The following is a 14,315-nucleotide window of genomic DNA, read 5'->3' on the forward strand; positions in this document are numbered from 1 at the left end:
GTGTATTCAAGAAAGAAATACTAGGGAAAAAATGTCAGGGTGAAGAGAAGAGGCGTGTGACTGCTAGCATGAGGAAAGCATTGAACATTTTTGGACTTCATTCAAGTAGAGATGATAGCTAAGAGTATACTGCCCAGAACCATTCTGGTAGCCTGGACAAGTGCCCATTTGCTCACATTAATGATATGATGGTGATGATTAAAAAGTGAGGTACAAAGAATGTGATAATTAAGAACAGGGAATTATTCTGGTGTTGAGATTTGATTTGGGTCATTAGCAAATTCATGGGGGAATAAACTATGTTCAAAATACATCCCAAACCTAGTGAAAAGTTTAGGCCCAAATTTGAGGCCATTTTATTCCTTGCTGCTGCTGCTAAGTCACTTCAGTCATGTCCGACTCTGTGCGACCCCAGAGATGGCAACCCACCAGGCTCCCCCGTCCCTGGGATTCTCCAGGCAAGAACACTGGAGTAGGTTGCCATTTCCTTCTCCAGTGCATGAAAGGGAAAAGTGAAAGTGAAGTCGCTCAGTCGTGTCCGACTCTTCGGGATCCCATGGACTGCAGCCCACCAGGCTCCTCTGTTCATGGGATTTTCCAGGCAAGAGTACTGGAGTGGGCTGCCATCGCCTTCTCCAATTTTATTCCTTGAAACAGTTCAAATAAACATTCGTATTAAGTAAACATTGATTTTTACTTCCAGAAATGAATTGAAACTCAGAATGTTTGGTTGGATTTTAAAAATAAATTTGTCTATCAGATCAGATCAGTCGCTCAGTCGTGTCCAACCCTTTGCGACCCCATGAATCGCAGCACGCCAGGCCTATAGACACACATTCTTTTAAACTTACAAATATTATAATGGGTATTAACTTGGCATTATCCAGGCTCAAGTGCCACAGTTTCTGATTTGAAATTCTAAAATTCTAAGAATTCATTTGCTATGTGCATCTAATCTTAACCTCAAGTGATGAGATTCTTTGTAGTCTTTATTTAGCCTGCCTAATTTGAATATCAATATATTTTGCCAAAAAATATTAATATGCTTGATATGAGGTATTGCTCCAGACTCCATGTATACTGTTTTGTTGCTAAGTGCATAAAAATTTAAATTCTTGGTCCTGAGGTTTATGGATAAGGAATTATAGACCTTTACATCGTAACTTTGCAATTTTTAAGCCACTGAAATTTTTAAGGGGAGGGAGACTTTTGGGAAAGAAAAATTATGTAATGTGTAGTATGTGAAAATCCAACTTTTCAGTGGTGTAAGATCCATTTCCACACTAGGTTGGGAGGCTGTCTTTGCATCTGAGGCAAAACAGTGTATCTTCCTTGTTCAGAGCAGGGCTTATGGCTCAGCTGCATTACTCTCATTATCCCAACTCATTTAGGGCAAATGGGCTCTCCTTGAGTCAGCCCTCACGGGGAACCTCACAGAGGCTCACAGCATGACTAGCGTGAGCTGGTTCACCTCACAGCTTGATCACATTGTTAGTGAAAACAATCTGGCCTAGTTATCTTTGGTTATAACTAGATTATGCTAGTTATGCTTATTGATACAGAGTCAAGGATATATTGATATCTCCTGACAATATGATTTGACAACCTTGAATCTGCTGGATTAAAGCTCAAGTGACAGAATGTCTACCTCAAGTTTTAGACCTTATTCTAGCCTTTAGGTCACCTAAAATTGAGAGTTAGGGATTACTTGATATGAATCAGAGAAGCATACCCAAATATTGTCGGGGTTGTTGCTAAAATTCACAGAGTCATGCATTATGTCACTTCTTTGGTGGTAAATAGTGTAAGATTTAATAATACATCATGTATCTTGCATGTGATATCTTGACATTTTAGGCCACTAGAACTCAGAAACTTCACTGAGATGGCCATGAGTTTTTTGGATATCTCTCTCTGGCACACCTACTCTAAAACATGTAGAAGACAAGCTATGTCCTTTTCACAATGTATCATCAGTAGAGTAGTTTTTCATGATAATTTGAGGGATGATAGGACTAAATTTTGATAAAAGAAAGGATGTGTTACTGTCCATGTTGAATGAAAGCAAGCTGCTCTTGCTTTTCACATTAGCCAAATTAGCAGTATCTTACCACTGAGAGGGCTTCCCTTGTGGCTCAGCTGGTAAAGAATCTGCCTGCGATGCGGGAGACCTGGGTTGGGAAGATCCCCTGGAAAAGGGAAAGGCTACCACTCCAGTATTCTAGCCTGGAGAATTCCATGGGCTGTATAGTCCATGGGATCACAAAGAGTCGGACACAACCAAGTGACTTTTACTTACCAGTGAAAGATTTTGATAATACACTGGTGTAAAGAGGCTTCATCTTGATTATGTCTTTTGTTACATATAATGAACAGATACCCGAAGGCAGGAAACATGCACACTGAGCAATGCTGTATAAAATGTCTGATAGAGATAGGGGCTTAGTCTTCAGTGCCTGAGGTAAGATGAGAAAGATGTTATTAGATATCATCAATAAACCTGACTCAAATAAGGCAATAGATTTGATTATCCCCACAGCTGTACAAATGCTTTCATGGAATTACTGAAGGGTTGAATCCTTCCCCACTTTAAATAATTGTGTTACACCTCCAAAAGCTTCGCTATAGGCAAACAAACTCTTATGTCTCACTGCCTTCAACCAGCAACACCATATCCCTGGGATACTAGACTGTTTGGGTTCCTGGGAACCGTAAGACTATAATAATGTGGGTAATATTTGCACATTGTTTAGAATTGTAGGAAATAGAGAATGAGGGAACAGCTAAGGTCTGTGATTACTGTCTGTCTTTTGGTGTACAGAAACTTCTCTTATTTTGATAAAAGTAACCTATAATGCCTAAATAACAACCTAAGGGAGTTTGTGTCTGGAGTAGGTAGAATCAGTCTACTTCTAACTGTGTTCTGAGAGAGACACATACATATACACGGACACTTCTGAAATTTCTTCTGTGAAACTGTTGATATCTTTATATTAACTTTGTTATTGCTACTTAATCTGTTTATAAAAAACTGAAAATATGCCATTAAAACATTTATCTAGTTTACTCTTGAATTTGGATTCATCTTGGATAATTGTTGATTATCTTTGAACTACTTCTTGATATAACCAACTTTATACATGAAATAAGCAGAATTTTTTTTCTTAACTTTGGGAAATATGGGTCGGAGTCAACAAAACATTGAGCTTAATGATTTGTTATTTGCAAGCCTAATAAAATGTAAGTTTTGAGACATGTTTTTCTGATCACTTTTTAAAAATTAATGGATATGAAATTTGCCCACTCCAATTCACTTCGTAAACCTAGCTTTAATGTCATGGTTAGGCTAAAAAGATGTCCTTACTCAAGTGACTCTTCCATATTTACTGTAGCTGCTAGCTTATACAGATATGCTGATGTAATTAATGAACCCATTAAGATCTGTTTATTAGATGATTACATGATTGAGTAGTAAATGGCATTTATTGTCAGGGCTTTATACATGATTATTAAAGTATGCATTCTTTCACTGATGTTTTTAATTTGCTCATATTGCATATATATTTATACTTCATATGAATAAAATGCTATACTTTTTCACATTACCCACCCTAGCATAACATAAGTTTTAAATGAAATATTAAAAATGCAAATACTACATAAAACATGAGCTTAACAAGGTGTTGTAAATTAAATGTCTATATAAAATCCCAGTCAAGTAAACAGAAAACTTACTAGTACTACACATTTGTTGGTCATGACTGCCTCCCTTCTTGCTAATGGGTAAACACTATTCTGACTTATGCTATTTACTACTTTGATTTATTTCTATTTTTTACTACTTATTTTTGTATTTCCAAAAAACACATTTTAATTTTTTTGCTTTTTGTTCTTTATTTTAGTTTTAGCATAGACTATATCCTGTCACATCTGACCTCTTAAATGTAGCATTATGTTTCTAAGGTCAATGCTCATTGCCATATAATATGCCATTAGCAGGCATAGACTGTGTTTTGTTTATATATTATGCTACTACCAGACTTTGGGGTATTTACAGTTCTTCAGTTTTAGCTGTCATAAACAACTTGCTCCACGTGGAACATAGAGCAACATATCTCTGTGTACATACATATACATAAATTTTTTGTGTTACAGAAAAGATACCTAAATATTCAAAGAGGTTTCTGAACTTCTGTTCTATTCAGTTAGATTTTTGTTCATCTTTGTGCAAATATTGCATTGTTTTAATTACTATAGCTTTATCATATGTTACAGTAATTATAGGGTGATTCCTTCTACTTCGTTGTTTTTCAAGCATCTTGGCTACTTTTAGTACTTTTCTTTCCATGTAAAGTTTAATATCACCTTGTCACACAAATCAACCCATTGGGATTTTAATTATCATTGGATTGAATCTTTAGATCAATAATGAGTGAACTGGCATCTTTATAATGAGTTTCCAATCTGTAAACATGGCATATATCTCTATTTAAGTATTCTTTAATTACTCTCATTAGAACATTGGGTTTTGTTCCATAGGTCTTATATGTATTTTGTTAATATCTGTAGCCTTATGTTCCTTAATATATACTACAGTGCATGGCAGTATCTCCCAGTCCTTTAAGAGCATGAACTCTGGAACAACATTGCCAGAATGATTTTAGACAAATTCATAACTCTCGATGCTTCCATTTCCTCATATGTGAAATGGAGACATTAACTATACCTTCCTCGGAATTACTGTGAGACTAAATATGTCACATAAATCTAGAACTGGTAGTGAAAGTCGCTCAGTAGTATCTGATTCTTTGAAACCCCATGGACTATACTGTCCATGGAATTCTCCAGGCCAGAATACTGGAGTGGGTAACCTTTCCCTTCTCCAGGAGATCTTCCCAACCCAGGGATCAAACCCACATCTCCCTCATAGCAGGCAGAATTCTTTACCAGCTGAATGACCAGGGAAGCCCAAGCATCTGTTAAATGTCTGAGATTGTATAGATGTACAAATTATCAATTCATTTAATTATTCTGTTTTAAATACTTTTAGTTTGTTAGTGGAGGCATTTTGTTGAACTCTAACCAGAAGCCTTGTATCTTAAAATAACACACATTTATCTCAGTTTCTGTCAAGGTACACCCTTTTGCATAGTCTCACAAGGCTGCAATCAAGGTGTCAGATGGGGCTATGATCTCATTTGAAGCTCAAGTAGGAACGATCTGTTTCTAAACTCATGGATTGTTGACAGAATGTAAAATCCTCATGATTTTAGCACAGAGGGTCTTGTTTTCTTGCTGCTTAGAGCCCAGAAGCCCTTGCCAGTGTAAGTGTGCCATCAGTTCTTCCTTGTCACTTGGTTTTCCCCAACATAGCTGCTTGCTTCTTCAAAGCCAACAGAAGAAAGAGACACTCCACCAAGAATGGCATAGTCTTATGTAATCACATTCAGGTAATTCCATCTGTCCAATCACCTTTAACTACTCTGACTAGAAGCAAGACACAGATCCTGCGTACATTCTAGAGAAGAGAATCACACAAAGACATAAGTACCAGGAGGGTGGGATCATGAGGACCACCCTAAGTGTCTACCTGCCACAGAGCCATTTTTTCTAATAAATAGATCCTCTACTGACAATACCGTTTTAAGCTACTGCCTTATCTAAATTATCACTATATCTTTTTCTACACTGGTACCTCTGCTTCTGTCCCTGCCTAATTTTGGCCTGTTCTGTACGCAGCAGTCAGAGTGATCCCAGTAAAATGCAAATCAAGTAATCTCAATTCTATACTTACCAAGTTCCTCATATTATCAGGATGAGTGGCTTAAAGCTCAACATTCAGAAAACGAAGCTCAGGGCATCCGGTCCCATCACTTCATGGGAAATAGATGGGGAAACAGTGGAAATAGTGTCAGACTATTTTTTGGGGCTTCAAAATCACTGCAGATGGTGATTGCAGCCATGAAATTAAAAGACGCTTACTCCTTGGAAGGAAAATTATGACCAACCTAGATAGCATATTCAAAAGCAGAGACGTTACTTTGCTAACAAAGGTTCGTCTAGTCAAGGCTATGGTTTTTCCTGTGGTCATGTATGGATGTGAGAGTTGGACTGTGAAGAAGGCTGAGCAATGAAGAATTTATGCTTTTGAACTGTGGTGTTGGAGAAGACTCTTGAGAAGTCCCTTGGACTGCAAGGAGATCCAACCAGTCCATTCTGAAGGAGATCAGCTCTGGGATTTCTTTGGAAGGAATGATGCTAAAACTGAAACTCCAGTACTTTGGCCACCTCATGTGAAGAGTTGACTCGTTGGAAAAGACTCTGATGCTGGGAGGGATTGGGGGCAGGAGGAGAAGGGGACGACAGAAGATGAGATGGCTGGATGGCATCACTGACTCAATGGACATGAGTCTGGGTGAATTCCGGGAGTTGATGATGGACAGGGAGGCCTGGCGTGCTGCGATTCATGGAGTCGCAAAGAGTCGGACACGACTGAATGACTGAACTGAACTGACTGACTGATAGTAAGGTGCAGACTTCCTACAGTGACCTTAGAGTCCTGTATGATCTTGACCCCTAATTTTACTCTAACCTCATCTCCAAATACTTCTCCTTTGCTTATTCCACTTCAGCTACATTGGCTTCCTTGTGCTCAGTTGCTTAGTCATTTCCGACTATAGCCGGCCAGGCTCCTCTGCCCATGAAATTTTCCAGGAAAGAACCCCTGGAGTGGGGAGCCACTTCCTATTCCAGGGGATCTTCCCAACCTAGGGGTTGAACTCGTGTCTCTTGCATCTCCTGCTTTGGCGGTAGATTCTTTACCTCTAGCACCACATTGACTCCTTTCCTGTTCTTCAAACAGGCACGTGTGCTCTCAGCTTTAGTCACTAGCTCAAGCTGTCTGCTGTCTTAGCGCATTTTTTCCTCAGATAGTCCCATGGGTTGTTTCTTTGTTTCTTTTAGGCCTTTACCCAGTGTCACCTTCTTGATGAGGTCTTTCCTAACTGCCTTATTTTAAATTGGGTACAGTGATCCATCCCCATTGCTCTCTTGTTACAACTCCTTACTCATTTCCCTGCTTTAGTTGTATCAGTGCTGTGTTTTAAGTTTGTGTTTTGTTTCTTTCTCCCCTCTTCTAGTACTTTGGCATTCTGTAAGGACTGGGATTTTTGTCGATTTGTGTTCAGTGCGGTATCTTCAGCACTTAAAGCAGTAGTAGGCACTTAGTAGGTATTCAGCCAGTATTTCTTAAAATTAAGTAAATTGAATTTTGTGTCATGGGGATGAGTAGTTTCCAAATCAACGGTTTTATCATCTTCTGATAATGAACAGCATTATTTCTTTTCAGGTAACATTCTTTTTCTCATCTTTTTTGCATTGGCTTAAACTTGTAAAACAATGCTAAATAATGGACAATTTTGCTTTTCTCATTACCTCAGTGGGAATGCTTTTCCCCTTTATACTTTTGTATACTTTCAATACTCTTGCATTGAAATGAATTTGTCTCCTTAAAGAAATAACCTTTTTTTAAATTTACTCAACATTTTTTGGAAAATATGGAGTAGACTGTGAAATGTTGAATCTTAAATCAAGGCGCTTTTAGGCATCTGGTCAGATGATTATATGATTATTTTCTATTACATATGGATGTCATGAATTACCTCAGGAGATATTTTAACATTAAGCTAGCCTTTTCTTCCTGGAATGAACTGTATTTGATCATAGTATGCTGTTCTTTTAATTTACTGCTGGATCAAATTTGTGAAACTCTCCATTATTCCTAGTATTTGATTTTAAAAGTAAGATTTTAAAAGTCTTCCCTCATTTGTTAAAGTTTCTATTTGCTGTTGCTGCTGCTGCTGCTAAGTCGCTTCAGTCGTGTCCGACTCTGTGCAACCCCATAGACGGCAGCCCACCAGGCTCCCCCATCCCTGGGATTCTCCTGGCAAGAACACTGGAGTGGGTTGCCATTTCCTTCTCTGAAAGTTTCTATTTACTCATTCTCTAATGAGAATTCAGTCCAGGCATGCATGTGCTTTCACAGATGCTCTAACTCACCTTGGATCTTCTCATTGTTCATCTAGATTCTATGGACTCCTCCTTTCAAATCATAAACTAGAGGATGCTGAGGTTATTTTCACTACCCGTTCACTGATTTAATAGCCTGAAGAAAGTAGAAAGGTTACTAGATGCACCCTAAATCTTTATAGCTTAAAGCCTTATTACTTAGTTTCCCACAACTTGATTCTTATTTTTCTAACAAAACATCTAGAGTTATCCTTAGTGTTTTTCTTATTTTTGCTCCAAATATTCAGTCTATCAGGAAATTCTATCTGCTCCTGACATATTTAAAATTCCTTTATATATTTGCATCTGTTTGTATTTTCTTTTGTTTATTCATGTCATTGCTGCTGCTGCTGCTAAGTCGCTTCAGTTGTGTCCAACTGTGCAGCCCCATAGACGGCAGCCCACCAGGCTCCCCCGTCCCTGGGATTCTCCAGGCAAGAACACTGGAGTGGGTTGCCATTTCCTTCTCCAATGCATGAAAGTGAAAAGTGAAAGTGAAGTCTCTCAGGCATGTCCGACTCTTAGTGACCCCATGGACTGCAGCCCACCAGGCTCCTCCGTCCATGGGATTTTCCAGGCAAGAGTACTGGAGTGGGGTTGCCATTGCCTTCTCCCATTCATGTCATTACTACAGGTTAAAAATTATCACAGTTTTGTAATGTGTGTTAATATCTGATTTTAGACTTCCTCCCAGTGTGGTTTCATTGTCCTGCTGGTGTTGAATGTTGCTATGGATATGTCTGAGAGCAGCTTGATTCCCTGCCCCCAGCCCCACCTCTCTTAGTGACTCTTCCTGGATACCCCAGTGGTCTTTCTTTCTCTAAGTGTAGTAGCTTTACTAAGCTCTGTCTCAGTGTTGACTCTTCTGATTTCAGTTGACTTATGGACATGCTGTCACTTTATATACTTAGATTTGTGGTGATTTTTTCTTGGAAAGAATTTTACTAGTATCTCTAAAGGTGTGTCCTGTTAGGTTATTTCTGTGTCCTGTTAGGTTGAAGAGAAATCTTCAAACGATAATTTGAACTCTTTGTTTTCATTATATTTTTCATACTTTTCTGTTCCCTATAACATTTATTCTGCTTTTAGCAGCATCTGTCCTTTTTTGCTATTTGTAGTTGTGCTTTAATTCCTACGACACTTTCATTTCTTCTGCTTCTTTCCTTAGCTCTGCCAGTTCATGTTTTATTTTTTCTGGTTGTTTTGCTGCTTCTTCCCTGTGCTTATACAGCTCTACTTTGTGCAAAGAACTTGTTGGACACTATTGCTTTACATTAAACGTTTTAAATAAAGAGATAATTGATGTATAATATTCTGTAAGTTATACAGCCTGTTGCTCTAATACATTTTATTTAACTTAAAAATTACAGACAATTGTTTGGTCGTAGTTTTCAAGTTATAATGACAGCTCTCCGTGTGTATGTGTGTGTGTGTGTTTGCCATCTGCTCATCCTCTTATTTCATCCTTTTTCTTGGAGCACCTTTGGATGCATCCTGTGATATTTCTTTTTGGAGGGATGTGAGTTTTTTCATCAGCTATTATTGGTATGGTCATATTCCCAATTAGTTGAACTCTTTCTGTGGGCCTAAGTTTTGGGATTTGTGTATGTTTTTGTGTTGTCCCTGCCAATCTCAATATGGAGGGTAGTCAGTTTTAACTATTAATAATTGTCTCTATAACCTATAACCAGTAACTAGTAATTGATTTGTCTGTGACTCCACCTTCTACCTGTTTGTTTTATTATAGGAACCATAATAGGACCAGGGATTTTCCTGCTTCTGTCTCATGTATTCTGTTTCCATTGTTGCAAACAGAGGATTAGGTTTTTCATCTGAGTATACTCATTTTTAAAAATTTTTTTATGAATTTGGGGGGGAAATTAATCTTTTTATTTTTCATTGGCAGCCATGATGTCCTTTCTTAGTTTCTTTCCTCCCATAGTCATCTTTGCCCAAGTTTGACTGCTCTTGACTGTCCTTCAGCTCATTTTGTAGCTAAATATTTTTATAATCTTTTCTTTCCTTCTCAATTCTTGGGGTTATTTTTAGACTTAGAGAAGGGAAATACCAATTTATACTACCATTTTAAACCAGAAGTCTAAGTAGTTTTTTTTGTTTATCTAGCACAAATATTTTTACTTTTATAAACTAAATATGAAACATTATCTAAATTGATGATAGTAGATTTTCTCTTAGTTTTGTATGCATTTGGTCATTTTCAATAGGTTCTGGGGAGTGATATTGAATTGCTCTTAAATGCGTCCATCAGATATTTTTCTGAAGATGCTATCGAATAGGTAAAGCATGTGATTGCACCAAAATTGAAAAACTATAAAAGATGTACTGTGAGAAATATATTCCCTTAGTCTGTCAGATTACACCCCCACCCCATCTAACAGTTCTTGCCAGTTTCATTCTGTTCTTGGAGAGAAATTCTATCTAAAAACAAATATGTATTTACATGTATATTTAAATGTTTCTCAGTTTTTGTTCAAATGCTATCACTGTACACATTTTGTTCCTCTGCTTTTTTACTTAACATACCTTGGAGATAATTTCTGTATTACTCAAAAATACGCTTTTACAGTTTTTGGTTGTATCATGTCAAGACAGAATCTTCACATTTGTTTTTCTTTTTAATTTATAACTTCCTTTACCCCCTCTTTTTAAAGTGAACCTTCTTTTTCTTTTCTTTTTTTCCTGAAGAAATACATAATGTGCAGAAGTCTCCAAATTCTAGCTTTGGGGTTGACTCTTTCTCCCTTGGATGTCTTTTTACATATTTCTCTGAGCCTTATATTTCCTATACATTGATAATGAGATATCTTGGATTGGTTAGTTTCAGGTTCAGTTTTCTTGGCAAGAATATTTCATAGATGGTACACTGTACATCCTCTTGCATCACAGTAGGAGCCACCTGATTTCTATGTTTAGTGATGTTAAGATAGATCAGTATGTTTAGGTGTTTTCAGCTCTTTCTGACCGTTATAAAGTTAGCCATTGACATTTCACCTGGTGAACATTTCCTGGATTGATAGCGAAAAAATTCTGTCATTCCTTCTATATTTTATTTGGTGTAAAGTGATGGCAATCTGTAGTTTTTATAGATTTGCTAATGTTCCCTATTTTTTAAAGAGCACTGTCTTTTTTAATAGTTGTATTTATTTATTTATGGCTGTGCTGGGTCCTCGTTGCTGCTTGGGCTTTTCTCTAGTTGCAGCAAACGAGGGCTGCTCTCTAGTTGCTGTGCATGGGCTTCTTGTGGTGGCTTCTCTTATAGAACAAGAGTGAGTGGCTTCAGTTGTTGTAGCCCACAGGCTCAGTAGTTGTGGTGTATGGGCTTAGTTGCTCCACGGCATGTGGAATCTTCCCAGGTGAGGGATTGATTCATGTCTTTTGCATTGGCAGGGTGGATTCTTTACTGCTGAGCCACCAGGGCAGACCCCTTAATTTTTAAATTATTAGTTGAGAAGGTTCCTAGATTTAAATCAATTTTTAACATAGATTAGAAATTACCCATGGTCTTTAAATAGTATTTCAATAAGAAAATCTTTTGAAGTCAGTTATTTAAAATATATGTGAAATAACTGCATAATTTTACTTACAAAACTTGTGGTTCCATGTATAGGTGTTTGAGACACCAAGAGACTCTCTAAACTTTTAGGATGTATTTTAGAATATCTATTTTTATTGTTCCTTTTTATATAGGTTGTTAAGTGTGGTATGCTGTGATCTAGACACTCTTCTTCTGTTGGAGGCTCAGTATCAAGTATCTGAATTGTTACTAAATGCTCAAGAAGAAAATACCTTAGAAACCTCTGAAAGTCACAGGTAAAAAAAAAAAAATACTAAGACAGAATAATAGTTTTCTTTACAAATATTCTGTTAAGACAGTAATTTCGGTACAGTTTATTTCATGTTTTCCATTATTTTAATTCAGTAGATTTAAATAAGAGTAAAAAGCAATTAAAGCATAAATATCAGTTAAAAAGATTGTGAATGACGTTTTTGGAAATGGCTTGCAGAGTACTGCTTTCTAAGTTTCTGTTTAGTTTTTTATGTTTTAGTTAAGTACTGACTTTATTAAGTTGTGTCACCTTTAAATTCAGACTACATGAGAAAGATGACCCATTAAACAAAATGTCTGATTTTTGTGTCTCTTGTAGAGGCAATTTTTACTTCATTTTCTTAATTATGTTAGTTCACAGTCATAAATTCTGATTATTATGAAACGATGTTATGGTAATATCTTGAAAACTTTTTTCTACTAAAATGTCATACTTGACATTACCTTGAATTGGTTGACATATGCTGGATACACATTCAATAGCTGGCATTATTTTTGTGTCCGTAATCTTTAAAAAAAGTGTTCCTCCACCCTAGCTAGGCCTTGGAAAAGTAGTATAGATCAGGCTATATTGCTGAATGCTCTAGTTTTGATATAGAGGATAGTATTAACAGCTGCAGGAAGTGTGGAGGATGCAAAGTTTAGAATTTGAAATAGGATACTTGTCCTAGAACTTACAGCAGAAAGCAAAAAGAAACTAAAGAGCCTCTTGATGATGGTGAAAGAGGAGAATGAAAAAGCTGGTGTGAAACTCAGCATTCAAAAAACTAAGATCATGGCATACTGTCCCATCACTTCATCGCAAAAAGAAGGGGGAAAAGTGAAAACAATGATGGGTTTTATTTTCTTGGACTCCAAAATCACTGTGAATAATGACTGCAGCCATGAAATTCAAAGATGCTTGCTCCTTGGAAGGAAAGCTGTGACAATCCTAGGTGGTGTATTAGAAAGCAAAGACATCACTTTGCCAGCAAAGGTCTGTACAGTCAAAGCTATAGTTTTTTCTGCAGTCATGTACAGATGTGAGAGTTGGACCATAAAGAAGTTTGAATGCCAAAGAATTGATGCTTTTGAACCGTGGTGCTAGAGAAGACTCTTGAGAGTCCCTCGGACTGCAGGGAGATCAAACCAGTCAATCCTAAAGGAAATCAACCTGAAAATTCATTGAAAAGACTGATGCTGAAGTTGAAGCTCCAATACTTTGGCCACCTGATGCAAAGAGCTGATTCACTGGAAAGGACCCTGATGCTGGGAAAGATGGAAGGCAAAACGAGAAGGGAACAGCAGAGAATGAGATGGTTAGATATCATCACTGACTTGATGGACATGAATTTAAGTAAACTCTGGAACTTAGTGGAGGACAGAGGAGCCTGGGGTGCTACAGTCCATGGAGACACAAAAAGTCAAACACGACTTAGCAACTGAGTAACAACAACTAGAACTGAAGGGAACATTGACTAAAAATGTGGTAAAGTTGTTGTGGAAGTACTGCCTGTCTTCATGTCATTTCTTTTTGACATATAGCATTTGTTAAGAAAATATTCTTCATATCATTCATTTCATTATATCAATTATATCTCCAATTCTTTGCTCCTTAGGTCGGAAAGCTCTAGGATAAAGTGAATGTATCTCTCCCTTTTCTATAGAAACTATATTGCTTTTTTCCTTATGCATTGCACTGACATGATCTTAAAATTAAATCATATTTAATTAAGGCAGTAACAATTGGTATGTTTATTTTTCAGGGAGTTTATAATTGATAGCTTATCAGTAGAGAGAAATCATGTTCTTGTTAGAATAAATCTTATTGGTGGGCCAATGGAACGAATTTTGCCTCCAAGGTTACTGGAGAAGGTAAGTGGAGTAAAGGGAGGGGAGAATGTTTTTCGAATGCATTTTGAAGCAAGGTAGCCAACTCAAATGACAGTTAGGATACAAGTAAACAGTTCCTAATGAAAATAGTATTTTTCATGACAAGATGTCACAAGTGGTAGTTTCTGTTGCAGAGTAGGATATTATTTTATTAAAAACTTGTCATTTTCCTTGTGTGTCTTTGAATTTTTTTCACTTTTAAAAACTTTCTCCTTCATGATACTTAATTTTTATTAAAGTGAAGTGAAGTGAAGTCTCTCAGTTGTGTCCAACTCTTTGCGACCCCATGGACTGTAGCCTACCAGGCTCCGCTGTCCATGGGATTTTCCAGGCAATAGTACTGGAGTGGGTTGCCATTTCATTCTCCAGGGGATCCTCCTGACCCAGGGATCAAACCTGGGTCTCCCCCATTGTAGACAGACGCTTTACTGTTTGAGCCACATGGCTAATTTTGTTGAATTGCATTGACAATATTGAGTACCTCTTTTTTCATCAGTATCCATACAGTTTGGTTTTCTCTGGAAGGGTT

At 37.2% G+C, this 14,315-nt stretch overlaps 1 protein-coding gene across 3 annotated transcripts in view; it reads left to right on the forward strand.

Moving 5' to 3' along the window:
* TBC1D32 (TBC1 domain family member 32) overlaps nucleotides 1-14,315 on the forward strand; it is a 205,515-nt gene that overhangs the window by 114,281 nt on the left and 76,919 nt on the right. For all 3 annotated transcript variants that reach the window (XM_027551099.1, XM_027551101.1, XM_027551100.1), the window contains 2 exons: nucleotides 11,776-11,898; nucleotides 13,660-13,768. In XM_027551099.1, coding sequence (XP_027406900.1) covers nucleotides 11,776-11,898; nucleotides 13,660-13,768 — 232 coding nt within the window. The remainder of the gene's footprint in view (nucleotides 1-11,775; nucleotides 11,899-13,659; nucleotides 13,769-14,315) is intronic.

This window comes from Bos indicus x Bos taurus, chromosome 9, assembly GCF_003369695.1.
Source record: "Bos indicus x Bos taurus breed Angus x Brahman F1 hybrid chromosome 9, Bos_hybrid_MaternalHap_v2.0, whole genome shotgun sequence".
NCBI classification, from domain to species: Eukaryota; Metazoa; Chordata; class Mammalia; order Artiodactyla; family Bovidae; genus Bos; species Bos indicus x Bos taurus.